At 46.0% G+C, this 20,788-nt stretch overlaps 2 protein-coding genes across 2 annotated transcripts; both read left to right on the top strand.

The window, feature by feature from the left end:
* The first annotated feature begins 413 nt into the window (after positions 1 to 413).
* On the top strand, positions 414 to 12,113 carry LOC142246787 (apoptosis-associated speck-like protein containing a CARD). Its single transcript, XM_075319837.1, has 6 exons — positions 414 to 980; positions 2,065 to 2,124; positions 4,369 to 4,407; positions 5,549 to 5,824; positions 7,301 to 7,381; positions 11,772 to 12,113. Exons 1-6 carry the CDS (start codon positions 704 to 706, stop codon positions 12,032 to 12,034), a joined length of 996 nt encoding a protein of 331 aa, XP_075175952.1. The 5' UTR covers positions 414 to 703; the 3' UTR covers positions 12,035 to 12,113.
* Positions 12,114 to 17,518: 5,405 nt separating this feature from the next.
* UBE2T (ubiquitin conjugating enzyme E2 T) lies at positions 17,519 to 19,136 on the top strand. Its single transcript, XM_075319616.1, has one exon. The coding sequence runs from the start codon at positions 17,584 to 17,586 to the stop codon at positions 18,121 to 18,123; it is 540 nt and encodes a 179-aa protein (XP_075175731.1). The 5' UTR covers positions 17,519 to 17,583; the 3' UTR covers positions 18,124 to 19,136.
* The last annotated feature ends 1,652 nt before the right edge of the window (positions 19,137 to 20,788 follow it).

A 20,788-nucleotide genomic window follows, 5' to 3' on the forward strand; every position in this document is an offset into this window, starting at 1 on the left:
AGGGGAAGCTGCGACAACACCCAACTGGTCCCTGTACAGACTAGAAGGCCCTAGCTGCAAAACTGACAGCACCACCTTGGACCTGGCTCTCTAAGGCCCCTTTCACACATCAGTGAAAAACACACACATTTTTCACTGACGTGTTGAAGGTGCGTATGGCCCTCCATGTGACGCATGCATAGAAATTATGACATCCTTGTATTGAGTGACCTAGCTTGTACTGTGTATAGTGTGTGCCCCATGCTTGTGGCGTGATAGCGTGTGCCCCATGCTTGTGGTGTGTGCCCCGCAGCCTGTGCCTCGTACATGTGTGATGAGATATGAGCGTTAACTGCAGAAGATAAACATTTCTTGCTGGAATTGAACTATTTCCAGGAACTGAAGTCTGATTCTTACCACAGGAAGGGACTGGGAAGAGAATAGCCTTTTCTTTTGGCTCTGTTACATTATGCTGCAGGTGAAGTATAACCTGCTGAATATATTAATCCTTGTCTTCCTTGCTGAGGCAGGAGTGCCCAATCAACCGACTATTCGTACGAAAAAGGCAGAACCTCAACTAATGAGAAAACTCAAGGAGAAAAAGAACAGGAAATTGTGCAAAAAACAAGCCTTCTTCCTTTTAGTTTCTATCCCTCCGGCTGCATTGTAGACACGTCTCCTCCAAAGAGGCGAGATCACCTGTACAGTCACTACATAGGAGGAGATGGGGAGGACGGTGAAAGACGTTCTGATCCACGTCCTGGAGAACTTGGAAGAGAAATCATTTAAGAAGTTTAAGAACAAGTTAAATGACACAAAGATCAAGGAAGGATATAACAAAATCCCCAGAGGTACACTGCAGGGCGCCGACGCACTGGACACGGCGGATCTCATCCTCCGATTCTACAAGGATCGCTACGGGATTGAGCTGACCCGGACTGTTCTAGAAGAGATAGATGAGAAAAAGGAGGCGGAAGAGCTCCAGAAAGCCATAACGAAAGGTGAGAACATAACGTCCTACAAGAACAGGACTAGCTACAAAGTCACCTGCAGTCCTATGTAACACCACAGATAACAGTGATATCTCTCTGAGTACAGATAATGTAGTAGATGTCACCTGCAGTCCTATGTAACACCACAGATAACAGTGATATCTCTGAGTACAGATAATGTAGTAGATGTCACCTGCAGTCCTATGTAACACCACAGATAACAGTGATATCTCTCTGAGTACAGATAATGTAGTAGATGTCACCTGCAGTCCTATGTAACACCACAGATAACAGTGATATCTCTGAGTACAGATAATGTAGTAGATGTCACCTGCAGTCCTATGTAACACCACAGATAACAGTGATATCTCTGAGTACAGATAATGTAGTAGATGTCACCTGCAGTCCTATGTAACACCACAGATAACACAGTGATATCTCTGAGTACAGATAATGTAGTAGATGTCACCTGCAGTCCTATGTAACACCACAGATAACACAGTGATATCTCTGAGTACAGATAATGCAGTAGATGACACCTGCAGTCCTATGTAACACCACAGATAACACAGTGATATCTCTGAGTACAGATAATGTAGTAGATGTCACCTGCAGTCCTATGTAACACCACAGATAACACAGTGATATCTCGGAGTACAGATAATGTAGTAGATGTCACCTGCAGTCCTATGTAACACCACAGATAACACAGTGATATCTCTGAGTACAGATAATGTAGTAGATGTCACCTGCAGTCCTATGTAACTCCACAGATAACACAGTGATATCTCTCTGAGTACAGATAATGTAGTAGATGTCACCTGCAGTCCTATGTAACACCACAGATAACACAGTGATATCTCTCTGAGTATAGATAATGTAGTAGATGTCACCTGCAGTCCTATGTAACACCACAGATAACACAGTGATATCTCTGAGTATAGATAATGTAGTAGATGTCACCTGCAGTCCTATGTAACACCACAGATAACAGGACAATCTGCACTGGTGAATGTGTGTACATCATTACTCGGCTATATGACAGTATCAGGTTCAGATCCACCTCAATGCTTCTGTTCTTCTGTCTTTTCAGTGACTAGCAGTACATCCCAGGAAGCAGCCACGGGAGAAGGTCATGGGGCAACATCTAGAGGTGAGAAGTAGACTGGAGGCTCCTCATATGGAAAAAGTCCTCAAGACAGGAAGCAAATACAACTTGGCTAAAAAATATATGTATTTGTGCGCAGTGGTTGAGCTATAATGGGCGCAGAGTGCAGTGACAATAACACAGAACTGGGATAAATATGAAAGTCTGTCAGAACCATTTATCAATCAGATTCCAAACACATCTACTCCTGTTGAACATATATGAGACATATCAAAATCGCCTTCTGAAACAAAATATAAGTGTCTGATTTTTACGATTGCATCGGTCTAAAAAGACATGCAATCGTAAAAATTGCATTTAATAGTATTACGTCAAAGGGAATAGCTGCACACAGGCACATCACCCTAGCATTAACACTTACATCCCTTCATTCCCAGCTTTCCAGACAAAGGATAACCATTATCTATGCTAAATAAGACTTTGGCCTTCAATACATCTTCATCTTCTGCCCTACTGCCCTGACAGGAGAAGCCTAGCTCAAACAAAAGCCTGGACAGTGGCATCTGAAGATACAGAATAACTGAGTACAGAGAACTACAATTACTTATAATATTCAGCTATGAGACTAAAATTCCTATAACACTACATATAATGAATACAGACTATTGAATATTAATTGGAGATTAATATTCTCATACCCGGGTCATCGGTGTTGATGATCCGGGTACGGAGACTCCGCTGGTGTTCCCCAAGTGCAAGAAGGACACATCTGCAGACGCAGCATTCATTAAGACTGAGCCTTGCTGTCACAGAAAACATCTGTGTGCAGGAAATCTGCAGCGTACTATACAGTAGGAGCTACTGACCTGTAGTCTGGATATGAAATGTCCGGCATGGTACGTTCGCTGAGGATTCTCACTGCAGATCTCACCTCTCGCAATACACAAGATAAAGTCCAAGGCAAATTCACTATCAAATAGGCAACAGAAGTGCAGTACAATCCACAAGTGTGTGCAGCGTAAGTGACACTTAAAGGGTGTCTGTCAGCAGGTTTCTGCAATGTAATCTGAAGACAGTATGCTGCAAGAGTTAAAACACAGAATTCAACCCTGGTCTCTTATTGCAGTATTTTTTTTGTTTACCTGCAATGTTAGTTTAAGCCTCCTATCTTTATCATTAGTGGATCTCAGCAGTGTGTGAGCTGTAGCCCGTCTCCGCCCCCTCTGTGATTAGCAGAGCCTAGTGTGGGCAGTGGTATCTCTCCCAGCTCTGCTACATATAAAATCTAAAATATTTCACTGTGTTAGACCGGCAACAGCTACTAATCTAAGTGATACATCGTTGAACTCAGGGCCTCTTTGCCTACATCATGGTGCTCTCAGATGAAGTAGCAAAAAACCTGCTGACAAAATTCCCTTTAAAGGGAACCTATCACCAGTTTTGGGGCCTATAAGCTGCGGCCACCACCAGTGGGCTTTTATATACAGCATTCTAACATGCTGTATATAAAAACCCAGGCCGCTGTGTAGAACATAAAAAACACTTTATAATACTCACCTAGATGGTCACTCCAGTGCACAACAGTCAGATGGTGGCGCCGTTCTTTGGGACCAGCGCCTCCTCTTACGGCCATCTTGGTCTTCCTTCTTCTGATGCCGGTGTGCATAACGCTTTCTACATCATACACACAGGCCAGTATTGAGGTCCTGTGCAGGCACACTACGATACTTTGATGTTCCCTGAGCAGGACAGATCAAAGTGTGCCTGCGCAGGACCTCAATGCTGGCAAGTGTGTATGACGTAGGACACGTCATGCACACCGGCATCAGAAGAAGGAAGACCCAGATGGCCGAAAGAGGAGGCGCCAGTCCCGGAGAACATCACCACCCATCTAACTGTTGTGCACCGGAGCGACCTCGTAGGTAAGTATTATATAGTGATTTTTATGTTCTACACAGTGGCCTGGGCTCTTATATACAGCATGTTAGAACGCTGTATATAAGAGCCCACTGGTGGTGGCTGCAGCTTATAGGCCCCAAAACAGGTGACAGGTTCCCTTTAAGTAAAACAAAACAAAAACACAACACTGCCTAAGCTTGAGGATACTGTAGATGTCAGTGACTGACTCCCTGTGATTGGGAAACCATCTCAAGAGAATGGTATCCCATCTCACCTTGTATCTACACGTCACATTATTTTATTTTTTATACTTTATTCATCACAATGACATATTATAACTCTTTGTTTTCTGGTCTGATCTCTCTTTTTTTATTATGCTTTTCACTTCAGCACAGGCTGAAGAAACATCTCAGAGGGCAACATCTGAAGGTAATGTGCATGTGCGAATGTGAACACGGCCTTAAGCGGGCTTTACACGCTGCGATATCGGTCCCGATATCGCTAGCATGAGAGCCGCCCCCATCGTTTATGCCCGTCGCGCACATCGCTGCCCATCGCGCACCCCCGTCACACGTACTTACCTGCCCTGCGACATCGCTGTGACCGGCGTACCGCCTCCTTTCTAAGGGGGTGGTCCGTTCGGCGTCACAGCGACCTCACTATGCGGCCACCCAATGAAAGCGGAGGGGCGGAGATGAGCGGGACGAACATCCCGCCCATCTCCTTCCTTCCGCATTGTGGCCGGTGGCAGGTAAGGAGATGTTCCTCGTTCCTGCGGTGTCACACGTAGCGATGTGTACTGCCGCAGGGACAAGGATCAACTTCGCCCCAGCAACAGCAGCGATAATTGAGAATGGACCCCCATGTCAACGAGGAGCGATTTTGGATGTTTTTGCAACGATCCAAAAATCGCTCCTAGGAGTCACACACACAACGATATCGCTAATGCGGCCGGATGTGTGTCACAAATTCCGTGACCCCAACAAGATCGTTGTAGCGAAATCGTAGTGTGTAAAGCCACCCTTACTGCTTGAAGTAAACTTCAGAGGATTTAGCGAAAAGTGAGAGTAGGAGAATAAGATAAAAGAAGTAACAAGGTGGAGTGTATAATGTACTGTATCTAATAAAGTCATGAAAGCAGGGTCAGGGATATAGTGCAGCCTGATACAGAGGCACAGACATCAAGAAAGCGCAGGCTGGAGAATGGGGACTCAGCTCTGCATAGCCCTAAAGCATTCACAGTTGATGGTGAAAACATTAAAAAAAGTTTCTCGTGTCTAGAAGAACTATAAAGGAGCAAATAGCTTAGAGGAGGAAGCTCCAGGGCCTGAAAGTCCATACAAATGATTACACTTGTCACTAAAACACCATCAAATTGTTCAGAACTATGCTAACATTATCAAATTGGGGCTCACAATATATATTCCCTATTAGTATGTAATCGGACAAATCATTATAGACGATTTACACGTGACCTGCTCATAACGTCACCATGAACAGCCAGATAGGAGTTGGTGAGGACATGTATGATGGAAAGTCCCACATCTCATGTTATATTTTCTACTTACAGATGAGGAGCATTTTGTGGATAGGCACCGCTCTAAACTCATAGCTCGGGTGCATTTGTTGGGTCCGATCCTCGATGATCTCTATCAGGAGAAGCTGCTGACAAGTGAAGACTGTAGCACAGTGACCAGCAAGAGCACCGCTCAGAATCAGATGCGAGAGCTCTTCCGTTATGTTGACTCCTGGGGAAATAGAGACAAGGACAAGTTCCTGAAATCTTTGAGTGACCACAATGCTCCGCTCATCAGGAATCTAGAAGACGATGCAAAGTGTCTGGGATTCTGATTGGAGAGTCAGCTCCTGGGATCAGCGTCTTGTAGATGAACCACAATATGGTACATCACCAGTTCACAGCAGATTCATTGATAAATCCGGCAGATTAAATAAAAATTCATGCAGTGGATTTATTCCAGGTTGTATCTGATGTTTTGTTAATGATAAGAAATAGTCTCCACTCCGGCATCTTAATGAGGCTTTTTAACTTTACATAAATCAAAATACAGAAATTTTCCTATTATTTTGTGTATGTTAATAAAACAAAGAGCACTTTACAAAGCCAAACTACAATGGATGAGTAGGGTGTGAAGGAGTCGCTCGCCTGATGAGGGTATGCGAAAGGTGTAATACCCTACATGGATTGGTGTTAGTTTGACTTGATGAAGGACAATCCATGGCCGAAACGCATCATCCTTATCACATCTTGCCTAAGGGTACTTTCACACTTGCGTCATTTGGCAGCCGTCGCAATCCGCCGCTTTGGGAAACAACGCAATCTGTTAACGGATGTGCGCTGTTTCCCATAGACTTGTATTGATGACGCATTGCGACGGATGGCCTTGTATTGTATCCACTGGCCGATGCTGCTTTGCATCGGCCGGGCGGAAAGAACGCATGTAGCGTTTTTCTGCATTTCCCAGAGCATCAAAAAAACGCAATGTGCAGGATTCCATCGATGTCCGTCGTTTTTATAATGGAAGCCTATGGTGGCGGAATCCGTAAGACTCCTTCCTGTGACGGATCCATCTTTACACAACTGAGCATGCTCAGTTGAGTAAATCGCTGAAAAAAAAGCTACAACGGATTGCGTTGTTTTGCAGGATCCGTCGCATCAGTTGTGCCACTATATGCAACGCATCCATTACATCCGTCACACAACGCAATGCGATGGATGCCGCACAACGCAAGTGTGAAAGTACCTTAATAAAAGTACAGATAAACTATAGATTCCTGCCTCTCTGACATCGAGGGTTTGCACCAACCACTATCGGTAATTTATTTGCTATTTCTGGGTCGTTTTCCTCCATAATCCATCATATATCCCATCAAGTGGCAACTTTCAAATGAAATCGCTGTTGTGTGATTGGACCATTTGTTAGGTTCCCCTTTGTACGAAAGATTCTAAGCACAGTTTTTCTATTCTCAAACTGGTATATTACGGCCATTTAACCCTGAGTGGTCCATCAGCCTCTTCCATATGAAGTGGTTTTCTATTATTGCAGGAGGCAATGGTCAGGTCTGGTCACCTACCATTGTGAGAACAGAAGCGCCGTCTAAAGCCAGGTGTCAGCCGAATGTTTTTTTGGCATTCATACCGGCCTAGGTCTCTTATCTCGTGGTGCCAGTGGGGTCAAACGTGTGAATAATCTGACAGGTTCCCTTTAAATAAAGTAAGAAGCACAGGCAGTAGTGTGACAGGTAATACATACTCCCGCTACTTTTAAATTTAGTCAGTTTCACTTTCTAAATTATTAATCGTTATCGGCTTCTGCGGAAAATACCATAACCCCAGCATTACACATCTGTCTCCTGCATGTGAAGGACCCTGCAGGCATGGTTGGTAAGTGCTGTGATGCAATGAGGGGTATGGTGGTAAATGGGAGATATATTTCTCTCAATGGAGCCTTTCGCACATGTGAGCAGCAGTACAAGGTCAAGTCCTGGCCTGGCGCTTCTCTGCTAGTCGGGTTTTGCGCAGCATAAATAGGCAGCTCTAACTTCTCAGTGTGGAAGGTGTTTCGGTTGGAAAGCTGAAGCGTGTTTTATGGGAACATCATACCTGAACAGACTGGCACATCTGAGTCCTAATATATGCGGTTTGATAAGCTGGACTTTTGCTTTGCATTCCCATCTGACAAGACTTTTGTTTTTTTCATTTTGTTACCAGTATAAAACACTGAGTTTTTACTGGAAACCTGTGCGTCTGCTTTACTGCATACCTGCCATTCATCGTCTACTAGAGCTAATCCACCACAATTGGTGGAGAATGCGGGCAAATGCAGTGAGGCCATCACCCCAGGCCAAAGTCTGATTAAAGCCATATTGGGTGCCTGCGGCTCGTTAACAAGCCATCTCAGAGAAAGTGAAATTGATGCTACCACTAGGGATCATTAAGGGGTCCTGGAGTGAGTGGGCTAGCCCGATAGTCCACTGTATAGCGTGTGCCCACCTGCTCAGAGTTGAACAAAGGGGGGTATGTGACACAGTGAGGGGTATGGTGGTAGATGGGAGATACACTGGTGAGCAGCAGGGAGGTGGTGAAGCGATGACCCTCTGCTGTGAGCGTGAGCCGAGTATCATGTGACCATGATCTGAGTTTCCGATCGGATTTCAAGTGCAGAGGAGAGGGAGCACTATCTGTCCTCTACCAGCGGCTACCCCTCTCATATTCTTATGTATGTCCTCTACCAGCGGCTACCCCCCTCATATTCTTATGTCTGTCCTCTACCAGCGGCTACCCCCTCATATTCTTATGTCTGTCTTCTACCAGCGGCTACCCCCTCATATTCTCATGTCTGTCCTCTACCAGAAATACCCCCTCATATTCTCATGTCTGTCCTCTACAGCGGCTACCTCCCTCATATTCTTATGTCTGTCCTCTACAAGCAGCTAACCCCCTCATATTCTCATGTCTGTCCTCTACCAGCGGCTACCCCCCTATTTTTGTCTGTCCTCTACCAGCGGCTACCTCCCTCATATTCTTATGTCTGTCTTCTACCAGCGGCTACCCCCCTCATATTCTCATGTCTGTCCTCTACAGCGGCTACCCCACTCATATTCTCATGTCTGTCCTCTACAGCGGCTACCTCCCTCATATTCTCATGTCTGTCCTCTACAGCGGCTACCTCCCTCATATTCTCATGTCTGTCCTCTACCAGCGGCTACCCCCCTCATTCTTATGAAATAATTAGAACTTTGGTATGTCAGAGCGCTAGTGGTCTTTATTAAAATACTTTCTCCCTCTTCTCCGCGGTCTGTCTCTGCGTACATCGCACTGCACTCGGATGACATGTGAGTGCAGTGCCATGTTTCACAGGCACCCATAGACTTGTATAGGTGCATGTAAGCCGAGACTTGCTGCCAAACGCAGCATGCTGCAATTAATTTCTCATACCAATATGGCATGAGAAATTATATCGCAGATGGACACTATCCCATAATTTTGCACTGGTGCGAGAGTAATCAATGTTTTATAGAATTACACTTGGCTATGTGAATTGCAAGTGGAACCGAGGCCTAAATCCCAGACACTGGTGGATCTGCAGTGTCAAGAACGCAATAAAAATTGTGGTCACACAACCAAACTCTTCAAAACCGCTTTCAAAAACAAACTTCTTAAAAAAATTCCCAAAGAATTTGGGTTTCCTAAATCTGTCATACTATAAAACCCACCTCAAAAATGCTGTGTGCATATTTTGGTTAAATATTTTCTGTAAGCTTTTTCTAGGGGGATTTTTAAACTTTATATATATATATATATATATATATATATATATATTATACACACACACATTAAAAGAGAATCTGTCAGCAGGATTTAGCACTATAAAGTACAGCCATGGTCATATTGGTGCTGTGATGCTGATTACATGGATACCTACAGTGAAAAAAATCAGATGTTTGATTGCTGAATAATCTTCCTCTGCAGTTTCATGATGGGGTCATCGGTGAATCACTTGTGCATCGGGGCAGAACTTGGGGGTAGGGATTTCTGCTTCTTCTCCACCCCTCCGGTTTCTGATCATTCAGTGACCTGCCTCCTTTTTTAAATTGTGCCATCCCCAATATTACAGTGGTCCGCGCATGTGCACTGCGATTCTGAGGGCGGTCTACAGGTCTTCAATAACATAGCACCAGATGCGGTGCAATTTTATTTAAGACTGCTCAGTGTGATTCTACAGACTGTTTTCAATACAAAAAAAAAGGCCCCGATGCGGCAAACACACAGATCAAGATTTTGGCCTAATGAAGAGGTCACACCAAAATCTCGGTCTGTGCACGCAGCGCAACCGGCGCCATTTCTTTGAAGATCTACAGACCGCCCGCAGGATCACCCTGCACAAACACTATGCACTGCAATCAAGGTGGCAGCGATGGCACGAAAATTCAAAAAGGAGGCAGGTCACTGAGTAGATACAACAGAGGTGGCAGACGGAGGGGCGGAGAAGCATAAGACCCTTCCCAACCACCTTGTTCTGGCTCTTAGCATTTGGAGCTTGTGACATAACTTTTGACTTCCGACCAATTAGAAGTTACAGAGCGACAAGGGAGTGGAGCAGCGCAAAAAAATAATGAAAATGCCGAAGGGTAGGTATAACGTTGGGGGCAGAAGACTTTCATTAAAAGCGCCACTCCAGAGCTGAAAAAAAGCTGGAGTGGCGCTTTAAAGGATGCTCAGAAGCCTGACCAATGTGCACAATGATTTTTTTTTTTAATACTTTTTAGAAGTGATCCTCTCCAAAATCCTTCTCTCAACACTGGTTAAAGAACTCTTGGAAAACTTTTTCAAATAATTGCGATACGAAATCTGCTTTGTTGTTAATATGAGGAGTTTTTGAGCCATTTGCCCCTCCATCGAGAAAACTGAGAGGCATCAGTGTGTAGGCAGATTTTATTTATTTTTTTTACATCTGAAAACACACTCCTGCTGCTGTTAATCTTCACCACAATGTCTTTAATAAAATGGCGCCGGACATCGTGGTATGCGCATGCGTGGACTCCTGTGCCATTTTAATGAAGACAATTACTGTGGCAATGTGAGGGCACCACCAACAACTGCAATGGTGGTGCAGCATGATATTTAAATAAAGAAAAGGGGGCGAGTTAGGAGGATGCCGGAGGAGGAATAAATGCCAAGGACCAAACGCACAAAGGCCTGCACCGCTGCACACATCAATAAAAGTGCAGTGAATTTCTGCAACTTTGATTAAAGATATTTCAGCAACCAAACATCCAATCTGTCCCCCAACAGATATACCTGGACTCCGCATCCTAGTGTCAGTATGGCATTGCCTATACTTCATATAGCAAAATCCTGGTGGTTGGTCCTCTTTAAGTTAGAAACACGGACTATAAACTATGTCCTAAAGGAGCAGGGACAAAATCAGCCTATGCCAGAAACAATAAATTGCAGGTAAGAATCACACGTCTGATGCAGATTTATAGAAGCACATCTGGATATCCACTTTCTTAGTATCTTCATGAAGAGTCTTTAGCAGCAGAGATAACAGACAGTTAAGGTACTGTCACACTAAGCGACGCTCCAGCGATCCGACCAGCAACCTGACCTGGCAGGGATCGCTGGACCGTCGCTACACGGGTTGCTGGTGAGCTGTCACACAGGCAGATCTCACCAGCAACCAGCCCCCAGCCAGTAGTGACGCGTGGAAGCGACGCTGCACTTGGTAACTAAAGTAAATATCGGGTAACCAACCCGATATTTACCTTGGTTACCAGCGCACACCGCTTAGCGCTGGCTCCCTGCACTCCTAGCCAGAGTACACATCGGGTTAATTACCCAATGTGCACTGCAGCTACGTATGCAGGGAGCAGGCACTGACAGCGTGAGAGCGGCGGACGCTGGTAACGAAGGTAAATATTGGGTAACCAAGGAAAGGGCTTCTTGGTTACCCGATATTTACCGTGGTTACCAGCGTCCGCAGAAGCCGGCTCTTGCTCCCTGCACATTCAGTTGTTGCTGTCTCGCTGTCACACACAGCGATGTGCGCTTCACAGCGGGAGAGCAACAACTAAAAAATGGACCAGGACATTCAGCAACAACCGGCGACCTCACAGCAGGGGTCAGGGTGTTGCTGGATGTCACACACAGCAACATCGCTAGCAAGTTGTGACTCAGCAGTGATGTTGCTAGCGATGTTGCTTAGTGTTACAGTACCTTTATTGTGAGGGAAGCAGATTTGAAGGATTTTTGATGACATTTCTAATTACAGATGAGGAGCATTTTGTGGACAGACGTCGTGCTGCACTGATAAGGCAGGTGGCTCTGGTGGATCCCATCCTAGATGATCTCTATCAGAATAAACTGCTGACAACTGAAGCATATGCGAGAGTGCGCAGCATGAAGACCTCCCAGGATCAGATGCGAGAGCTCTACCGCCATGTTCATTATTGGGGAAATGAAGACAAGGATTTGTTTCTGCAGTCTCTGAGAACACATATGGCGCCGCTTATCAGGAATCTGGAAGAGCACTAAAGCCTAATGGACCCTTGTTGGGACACTAGAGTCAGCTCCTGGGATCAATGTTTTGCTGCCACACATACATTGTATGGGTTTTGTGATACCAATAGCAGTGCTCTCTGCCATATAACAGTATGATTCCAGTAATGTTCATGACTTAGATGTCTATGTGTCACAAAAATGAAATTCTATCATTGGTCTTGAATACAAAGCTGTCATCCAAAAATCGGCTATTTGTCCCAATTATTTAGTAGACGTACATGTTTATACCGTATATCCAGTGGAAGATGAAATTAAGCCGATACAAGATACTTCTCGTCACTTGCCTGATCCTTCTTTCTACAAAAATCGACTATTGCGGAAAAGTTGAAAAATGCTATATATATAATATAGGTGGTCAATGCAGCCAAACCTAATTATATCAGCTGTTTGACACTTTAAATGCTGCTGTCAATCACACTGACAGTGGCACTCGCCTCGGGTCATACCGGTGGTGAGTCATCTTAGGGGACCATGGGCCTCACTTGTGGTGTGATCGTGGGGTGCTGAAGGCCTTTATCGCTGCTATTCTGGTGCTCCTGTGTAAACTACTATATCAGAAAATACTGAGGAATTGAAGTATATAGCCCAGGTATTCAAGCCGTCACAGATGCAAGTCCTCAGAGAAGACTAAAAAATAAAGTAAAATGTAAAAAAAAAAAGAAGACATACAAAATTTGAATCACCCCACTCTTCCCCAGCTAAACAAAACAAAATACTAAAAAAAAAATGTAAAATATTTATATATAAGACTATACGGTAGTGCTGGTCAAAGCCCTTCATCTCTATCCACGCCGTTCATCTCTACCCCCGAAGCGGCCTTCATCTCGCTGCTCAGTCCTCTATGCTGTTGAATAAATGGCTTCTTCTCTGGACCATCGCTAAATCTACATAATGATTTAACTCCAGACTAGAAAACGCTTGACATTAAGGAATAACGTTTGGAACTCCATTCTATGTCTGAACTGGGTGCAAAAAACCTAAAAAACATCACTATGGGGAGATAAGGTATGCACACCAGTGACTATGGAAGGGGAATACATGGAATAGCAGAAACTGCTGTGTGAATACTGACATGAAAAATTCAATAGCTATTTGTTAGAATGAAATGTGAAAAATGGAACCTGCATTACTGCCATGAATATATGAATAAAGAGAAATTTAGCTACTGAATTGATCAATGCAGAAGAGCCCCAACACTACGCCAAAGTATAAATACTTTGGCGTAGTGTTGGGGCTCTTCTGCATTGATCAATTCAGTAGCTAAATTTCTCTTTATTCATATATTCATGGCAGTAATGCAGATTCCATTTTTCACATTTCATTCTAACAAATAGCTATTGAATTTTTCATGTCAGTATTCACACAGCAGTTTCTGCTATTCCATGTATTCCCCTTCCATAGTCACTGGTGTGCATACCTTATCTCCCCATAGAAAACGCTTGAGGCAGAATAAATTCATTTACCATATAACGAAGGCTTTTTATTTCCAAGCATTTTAAACTCTTTACAACACATGACATACTGGGTACGTTATGACTCATGCCGGGGTAATCACTGCCAGCTGCAGTGAGCCGGCGGTGAGTCCCGCACAGGTCAGCTGACTTGAACAGCAGACATGTGCGGCTATCAGGCGTGGGTGGATCCACGATCCACCTGTGCCTGTTGTAGAGATGTGTCGGTCGTGAACGATCCGACACAAAGATCCAGCTCCCTGCTGTGACTGACAGGAGCCACTAAATTCTCTTAACGGCTCTTACCACCGCAGAAACCCCGCCCACCTGCAGCTAAACCCTGCCGATTTCAGTGGCGTAACTATAATCTTAAATATGTGTTCACCCGGGGTGAACACATATTTAATAGGGAGCCAGGAACGATCCGAAAGAGTCGGCTCTTTTTGGTGAGCGGAGCCATGGGAACTAGATCACCAAAAACAGTCGGACTGCCCATCGCTAGCCTGTTGACTCAGATTGTGCTGTCAAAATGTGAGAGCACGATGTAAATGCCTGCAGCGGGTAACGTGCACTTACCTGCCACCATTGGAAGTCCTGTGACGTGATCACGGGGAGCCGATGGTTGCCATGGTAGCACAGGGTCGTGTGATAACTCCTGTCGCTATCATGACTCACTTCCTTTCATAGCCGGGCAGAGCACCTACTGTTAAGAGAAGGCCAGCATTTCTCCTGCTCGGAGCTGTGCAGCTATGATCAGGAGAAATGAATGAGCGGTCAGACTAATGATCCTTAATAAAAAAAAAAAAAGTTCAAATTGCCCCCATTCGACCCAGTGAAAGGGTTAAAAAAAAAAAGTAAAAAATATACACATATTATATATGTATATATCGCCGAGTTCTGAAATGACCGATCAAAATATAAAATCAATTAATCTTGATTGGTAAACTGCGTAGCGGCAAAAATAATTCCAAATGCCAAAATTATGTTTTTTGGTTGGTACAAATTTTGTACAAAATGCAATAACAGGCGATCAAAATGTAGCATCTGCGCAAAAATTGTGTCATTAAAAAACGGCAGCTCAAGACGCAAAAGATAAAGCGTCACTGAGCCCCAGATCTCGAAAAATTAGAATACAGGTTGCGGAAAATGGCACAACTAGTACGCCACTTCCTTTTTGGACAAACTTGTTAATTTTTTTAACCCCTTAGATAAAAGTAAACCTAGTCATTTTTGGTGTCTGCGAACTCGCACCAACCTGAGGCATCACAATGACACATCAGTTTTACTATATAGTAAACACAGTGAATAAAATATCTCAAAAACTATTGTGCAATCGCACTTTTTTTTTTTTCACCAGACGGTGAGACAGAAGACTCAACTCTATCAGTGGTGAATTAGTCCAAAGCTTCTGACTGCCTCTGCTACAAAATAACAGGATGGCTGAGAGAGAACCGGGTTAAATGCTGCGCTAGAAAACCACAATTCCGATGGATAAAGTGAAATCCTTTCCTTTATTGGCACAAGTCTACGCGTTTCGAAGGCATACCGCCTTCTTCATCAGGACAAAACAGTACAAGAAAAGAACAGTGTAGTGGTCATCACATCTGCTTAACACGCAGAAGGTCCTGGGTTCAATCCCCAGTGAAACCAATCTCCTCTTGGTGTTGAAATAATACACTATCCAACTACAATATATGAAGTTCTTGGCTTTGTTGTCGAATAACAGGATGTTTTAGATCATGCTGTTCTTTTCTTGTACTGTTTTGTCCTGATGAAGAAGGCGGTATGCCTTCGAAACGCGTAGACTTGTGCCAATAAAGGAAAGGATTTCACTTTATCCATCGGAATTGTGGTTTTCTAGCGCAGCATTTAACCCGGTTCTCTCTCAGCCATCCTGTTATCTACTATTTCTGCATCGGGGCTGCTGCTGACCACTGCTGCATAATCTGCCTATATGCTTGCATAGGAGTTGTGCCTGTCACAACTGAAACAGGTGAGTGCCTGTCTTTACATGTGTATTCCCTCATCCATCAGATAAGACCCTATTTCTGCGCTTGTTTCTTCCACAGTTTATTCTCCTGATCTGCTACAAAATGGTAGACGGTCTTAGCAAATGTGAGACAACACATAAAAATGAGCGTTGAGGAAATGTCTAAACCATTTATGATACAGGAAGATGTGGTACATTCTGGTATCCTCCATTTTGATACAGTTAGCCATTAAAAGGTATCAACCACTGAGGACTTCAGCTGTTTAAAACAATTTTTTAAACCATTTGTGGCTGCTGCAGCAGAGGCACACACACAGCGCCATCCCGCTACAATCACCTCAAACATGGCGTAAGGCTATGTGCGCACTGGGAAATGGAATTTTCTTGAGAAAATTCCGCATGCTCTCAAAGATTACCGCACCCGCGGTAAAAAACCGCGGGAAACCGCACCCGAAAACCGCATGCGGTTTGCCGCGGTTTTACCGCGGTATTATTCGCGGTATTGTTGCGGTTTTGCCGCGTGTGGGTTGGGATGTGCTTTATTGCATTCAATGCAATAAAGCACATTGAAAAAAAAAAAAAAAGTCATTTAATTCTGAGATAGTAGATAGATAGACAGAAGAATAGATAGATAGATAGACAGACAGAGGGATAGATAGATAGACAGACAGAGGGATAGATAGATAGATAGATGACAGATCGCTGCATTTCCCACGGTCGGCAGTGAGTTCACATTACCGGCCGTGGGAAATGACCGGTAATTACCTCTGCTGTCTGCTGCTTTCATTCAGCGCTGTGTCTGTGACACATCGCAGCTGGATGTCAGCAGCGCAGGACCTGTGGATTATGCCGGAGCTGTGTGGATTACGCCGGAGCTGTGTGGATTATGCCGGAGCTTTGGTGCGGGAGGGGTTAATAAAAGGGTTAACGAGGCTTGTTTGTTTTATTTAAAATAAAGGATTTTTCGGTGTCTGTGTTTTTTTCACTTTACTTACGGGTTGATCATGTCAGCTGTCACATAGACACTGCCATGATCAAGCCTGGGGTTAATGGCGGTGATCCCCCACCATTAACCCCTTGTATTACCCTGCCGCCACTGCTACACGGCGGCAGGAAGAGCCGAGGACACTCCGGTAGTGCCGCATAATGCATGCGACAGTGCCGGGGCAGCTGCGGCTGATATTCTCGGCTGCGGGAGGGGGAGTGAGGCGGGGGACATTATCCCTGCCCCTCTCCCTCCCCAGCCTGAGAATACCGGGCCGCTGCTGTGTGCTTACCTCGGCTGGACGGTAAATATACAGCGGAGCCCACGTTCTTTTTTTTCTATATTTCCGTTTTCTTTCTATGTGTGTTCTATGTGTCTGTGTCTATGTGTTCTATGTCTGTGTCTGTGTTCTGTGTCTGTGATGTCTGTGTGTTTACTCTTTGCTCCGCTTCCTCTTCCTGTAATGACATCACTTCCCTGCAAAACCGCAGACAAGTGATGTACATTACCGGAGGTAAACCGCAAAATAACGCAGGGAATAACGCAGGAAAACGCAGTGAACCGCACAGAATTTGCTGCCTGCGTTATTCCCTGCGGGATTTCATGATTAACATTGAGTCAATGGAGGGAAATCCCGCAGCGATGTGCGGAAAAGAAGTGACATGCACTTGTTTTTGCTGCGGGATTCCCGCAGCAAAACATGCAGCTGTCAAATTCCACCCAGTGCGCACAGGATTTTTTTTCTCCATAGGATTTGCTGGTGATTCACTGCAGAGATGTTATGAATCCGCGGCAAAATCCGGTAATTGCGCACATACCAAACCTTCCTTATATCCCACACATCTTCCCGCCTCCATACCGCAGGTGATCTACTTGTGTCACGCCCTGAGCTTTGCCGCACTGATATCACGTGACACGCGTGGCGGGATTTCTGACAGAGCAGGTCTCCTCAGGTGCCGCGTTCCCGCCCTTTGCTCACGTGACACGGTGTCTGACAGGAGCCGTTTCTCTCAGGCGCCGCGGTCCCGCCCACTGATCACGTGACCGGCGTGGCGGGCTTTCTGACTGCCTGGTTCCTCACACACAGTCTGTGGAGATGCAGAGGCAGTCGCGGCTGAGGCGGGAGCTGCAGCTCCTCAGCACGGAGCCTCCGGCCGGGGTCAGCTGCTGGCAGGTGGAGGATCGGGCGGACGAGCTGCGGGCGCAGGTGGTGGGCGGCGCGGGCTCCCCGTATGAGGGCGGCGTGTTCAGCCTGGAGATCGCGGTACCGGAGCGTTATCCCTTCGAGCCTCCGCGGGTGCAGTTCCTCACCCCCATTTACCACCCGAACATAGACACCGCGGGGCGCATCTGCCTGGACATCCTGAAGCCGCCGCCCAATGGCGCCTGGAGGCCGGCGCTGAACCTGAGCTCCGTGCTCACCTCCGTGCAGCTGCTGATGAGCGAGCCCAACCCGGAGGACCCGCTGATGGCGGACATCGCCCAGGAGTACAAGTACCACCGGGCCGCCTACACCGCCACCGCCCGGAGCTGGACGGAGAGGCACGCCCGAGCCCGGGAACCGGGCGGAGACTGCAAGCGGCGCAGCACGGAGCCGGCCGAGCCCGCCAAGAAGCCCCGGCCTGCGCCTCCATGACGTCATATGCTGCGTGACGTCACACAACACCGCGAACTGCTACATGGGCTGCTGGTGACGTCACAGGCCGGCTGCAGGCTCCTCCCTCGCCACCAGGTGGCAGCAGTAGTGATAAGTTTATGTAAGGAGAAGCCATATTAGTGAGAGGCCAGGTCTCTGTTCTCACTACCTAACAGAAAACATGGCACTTTATGAAGATGAATGTGGTCACACCATGTCTGGGTATGCACGAATACATTAGGACGCTTACAGACTTCCATAATAAACACTAATGAGAAGAACCTGTCCTGTGTACCTGCAGGTGTGGTGTGATGGAGCTAATCACATTATGGATGTTTGGAAAAGTTTCATCAATGTGTATTTTGTTTGTAGGTGGTGGTAGTCCAGTGGGTGGTCCTACCCAGTGACTGATGCGGGCTTTGAGCGATCGTAACCGCCCATGTCGTTTGTGCGTCACGGGTAATTGATTGCCCGTGTCGCACAAAGTCGTAAACCCCCCGTCACATGTACTTACCTCCTGTGCGACATCGCTGAGGGTGGCGAACATCCACTTCCTGAAGTGGGAGGGACGTTCGACGTCACACAGCGGCTGGCCAATAGAGGCGGAGGGGTGGAGATGAGCGGGATGTAAACATCACGCCCACCTCCTTCCTTATTGCTGGTGGGACGCAGGTAAGCGATGTTCATTGTTCCCGGGGTGTCACACGAAGTGATGTGTGCTGCCACGGGAACGATGAACAACCGGCATGAAACCTAGCGACGAGTACACGACTCACGATTTGTGAGTGATACTACGTCGCAAGCGATGCCGGATGTGCGTCACAAAAACAGTGACCCCCAACGATCTATCGCACGTGATTGATCAGTGAACCCACCCCCTGGACTCTTCACTTCAAAGAAGGGATTTCAATGAATAAAGGCCCAGTCACACTAAACAACTTACCAGGGATCCCAACAACTATACAACCTGATAGGGATCGCTGGTAAGTTGCTAGGAGGTCACTGGTGAGATGTCACACTAAGCGACGCTCCAGCGATCCCACCAGCAACCTGACCTGGCAGGGATCGCTGGAGCGTCGCTACAGGGGTTGCTGGTGAGCTGTCACACAGGCAGATCTCACCAGCCCCCAGCCAGTAGTGACGCGTGGAAGCGACGCTGCACTTGGTAACTAAAGTAAATATCGGGTAACCAACCCGATATTTACCTTGGTTACCAGCGCACACCGCTTAGCGCTGGCTCCCTGCACACCTAGCCACAGTACACATCGGGTTAATTACCCGATGTGTACTCTGCTACGTGTGCAGGGAGCCGGCTTCTGCGGACGCTGGTAACCACGTTACACAGAAGAAGCCCTTCCTTGGTTACCTGATATTTACCTTCATTACCAGCGTCCGCCGCTCACGCTGCCAGTGCCGGCTCCCTGTTCCCTGCACTCCTAGCCACAGTACACATCGGGTTAATTACCCAATGTGTACTCCAGCTATGTGTGCAGTGAGTCGGCACTGAGAGCGGTGGACGCTGGTAACGAAGGTAAATATCGGGTAACCAAGGGAAGGGCTTCTTGATTACCCGATGTTTACCGTGGTTACCAGCGTCCGCAGAAGCCGGCTCCTGCTCCCTGCACATTTAGTTGTTGCTCTCTCGCTGTCACACACAGCGATCTGTGCTTCACAGCGGGAGAGCAACAACTAAAAAATGGTCCAGGACATTCAGCAACAACCAACGACCTCACAGCAGGGGCCGGGTTGTTGCTGGATGTCACACACAGCAACATCGCCAGCAAGTGGTGCCTCAGCAGCGATGTTGCTTAGTGTGACGGTACCTTAAGAGTTGGGCCCCTTTCAAACGTCCATGTTTAAACAGGTACAAGCCACATGTACCAGTATGGCCATACATGTGAAGTCCATGCTTGCTTACGTGTGACATCCTTGTGACTGGTAAAAAATGCATGATGCTGAGATGAGATTTGGCTTTTAAATGTGTAAAAAATGGGAAAAGGCTGAAAAATTATAGATAGGTTTATATCTCTCCTCCTCCCTCCAATTTTCATATCCAGCACAGGAACAGCAGCTCTCTGCAGTATCTTGGCTGGTTATTAAAAATAAAGGGATCCTTTTTTTTTTTTTTATTTTATTTAAAAAAAAAATGTGGGATCCCCTCCATTTTACTATAACCAGCCAAAGTACTGCAGACAACCGGGGGCTGATATTATTAGGGTGGGAAGGGCCATGTTTATTTGGCCCTTTCCAGCCTAACGATAGCAGCCACCCCAGAAGTGGCACATCCATTAGATACGCGAATTCTGGTGCTGGGCCCGGTTCTTCCTGTTGCCCTGGTGCGGTAGCAATTGGGGTAGTATTTCTGTGGTTGATTCCAGCTGGCATCAAGCCCTGGTATTACTAAGTGGCATCTAACATACTCCCATTACTAATCTAGTAGTTGAAAGGAGAATAAAAAGTTTATTTGAACAAGACCCCGCCTCCAGCCCTCGTTCACCTATTTATTTAAAAAAAAAAAAATACCAAAGGTCCGCTGTAATCCATTGTGAGGTCCCACGACGTTCCCCAAAAGTGAACCTGAAAAGACAAAAAGAGAAAATTGTTCAATAAAGACAAGAGACACCCTCTTTTCTAATTTATTTCTGTCAAAATCCTGGTCTGCCGT

This window comes from Anomaloglossus baeobatrachus, chromosome 7 (genome assembly GCF_048569485.1).
Source record: "Anomaloglossus baeobatrachus isolate aAnoBae1 chromosome 7, aAnoBae1.hap1, whole genome shotgun sequence".
Lineage (NCBI taxonomy): Eukaryota > Metazoa > Chordata > Amphibia > Anura > Aromobatidae > Anomaloglossus > Anomaloglossus baeobatrachus.

Excerpts from the sequence above, each read along its gene's own strand:
- LOC142246787 (XM_075319837.1), top strand. The coding sequence starts at position 704 with ATGGGGAGGACGGTGAAAGACGTTCTGATCCACGTCCTGGAGAACTTG. Across the intron at positions 981-2,064 it reads CCAGAAAGCCATAACGAAAG|TGACTAGCAGTACATCCCAG; the intron begins GTGAGAACATAA and ends CTGTCTTTTCAG. Across the intron at positions 2,125-4,368 it reads TCATGGGGCAACATCTAGAG|CACAGGCTGAAGAAACATCT; the intron begins GTGAGAAGTAGA and ends TTTTCACTTCAG.
- UBE2T (XM_075319616.1), top strand. The coding sequence starts at position 17,584 with ATGCAGAGGCAGTCGCGGCTGAGGCGGGAGCTGCAGCTCCTCAGCACG.